The sequence below is a fragment of the Myotis brandtii genome, unplaced genomic scaffold, assembly GCF_000412655.1.
Source record: "Myotis brandtii unplaced genomic scaffold, ASM41265v1 scaffold825, whole genome shotgun sequence".
Classification (NCBI taxonomy): domain Eukaryota; kingdom Metazoa; phylum Chordata; class Mammalia; order Chiroptera; family Vespertilionidae; genus Myotis; species Myotis brandtii.
Window position 1 is genome coordinate 662740 of NW_005371349.1, and position 830 is coordinate 663569.

General features: G+C 61.2%; 1 protein-coding gene across 1 annotated transcript in view; it reads left to right on the plus strand.

Annotated features, from left to right (window-relative positions):
• The window catches only part of DNAH17 (dynein, axonemal, heavy chain 17), a 76281-nt gene that overhangs the window by 58943 nt on the left and 16508 nt on the right, over positions 1–830 (plus strand). The window contains 1 exon segment of the mRNA XM_014531725.1: positions 671–766. Within this exon segment, the coding sequence (XP_014387211.1) occupies positions 671–766 (96 nt within the window).

Here is an 830-nt window from a genome sequence, read left to right on the forward strand (position 1 = left end):
TTTTTTTTGCAGAGAGGAAGGGAGAGGGAGAGAGAGAAGGAAACATCAATGATGAGAGCGTGTCATTGATCGGCTTTCTCCTTCCAGCCCCCACACTGGGGTGGAGGCCACCACCCGGGCATGCGCCCTGACTAGGAACTGAACGGTGACCTCCTGGTTCATAGTTCGATGCTCCATCCCTCAGCCAGGCTGGCGGGTGTGTGCCTGTTTCTTATCGACAGACACCAAGTGCCTGTGGGACTATCCGAGGCTCTTTCTGACTCAGAGGAATGAATGCGGGAGTGAGTGTGCGTATGAGTGAATGAAGGAACGCACATGTGAACGAATGAATGAATGGTGCATGCGTGCGTGACGGAACAAACTCTTGCTCTCTGGAAGGGAGAATGAGCGGCACCTCCGAAATGTTCCCAGAGACAGTAAGGCCTCACCCCAGGGGGGTCTGCTGGCCCCAGGTTCCCTCGCGGCCTGGAAGCCGGAGCCAATGGAAGCACAGCTCCATCCTGAGCCTCGTCTGCATGGCAGGCCCAGGGAGGCCTGCGTGCCGAGGGGCCGCGACCAAGGAGGCCGGAGGAGAAAGGCTGGTCCCATCCGGTGACCCCCTGCCCGGGGCCGCCTGCACGCCGCCCAGACGGTCCACCACCTCGCTCTTTCCTCTCTGGCTTCCTTCCAGAACGTCACTGAGAAGCAAAAGGCTTGTGAAACGGACCTGGCCAAGGCGGAGCCGGCCCTGCTGGCCGCGCAGGAGGCTCTGGACACACTGAACAAGGTGAGAGGAGGAGGAGAAGCGGGGATCCGGCCGGAGTCGGGGGTGGGGGGGGTGGCAGGGAGCG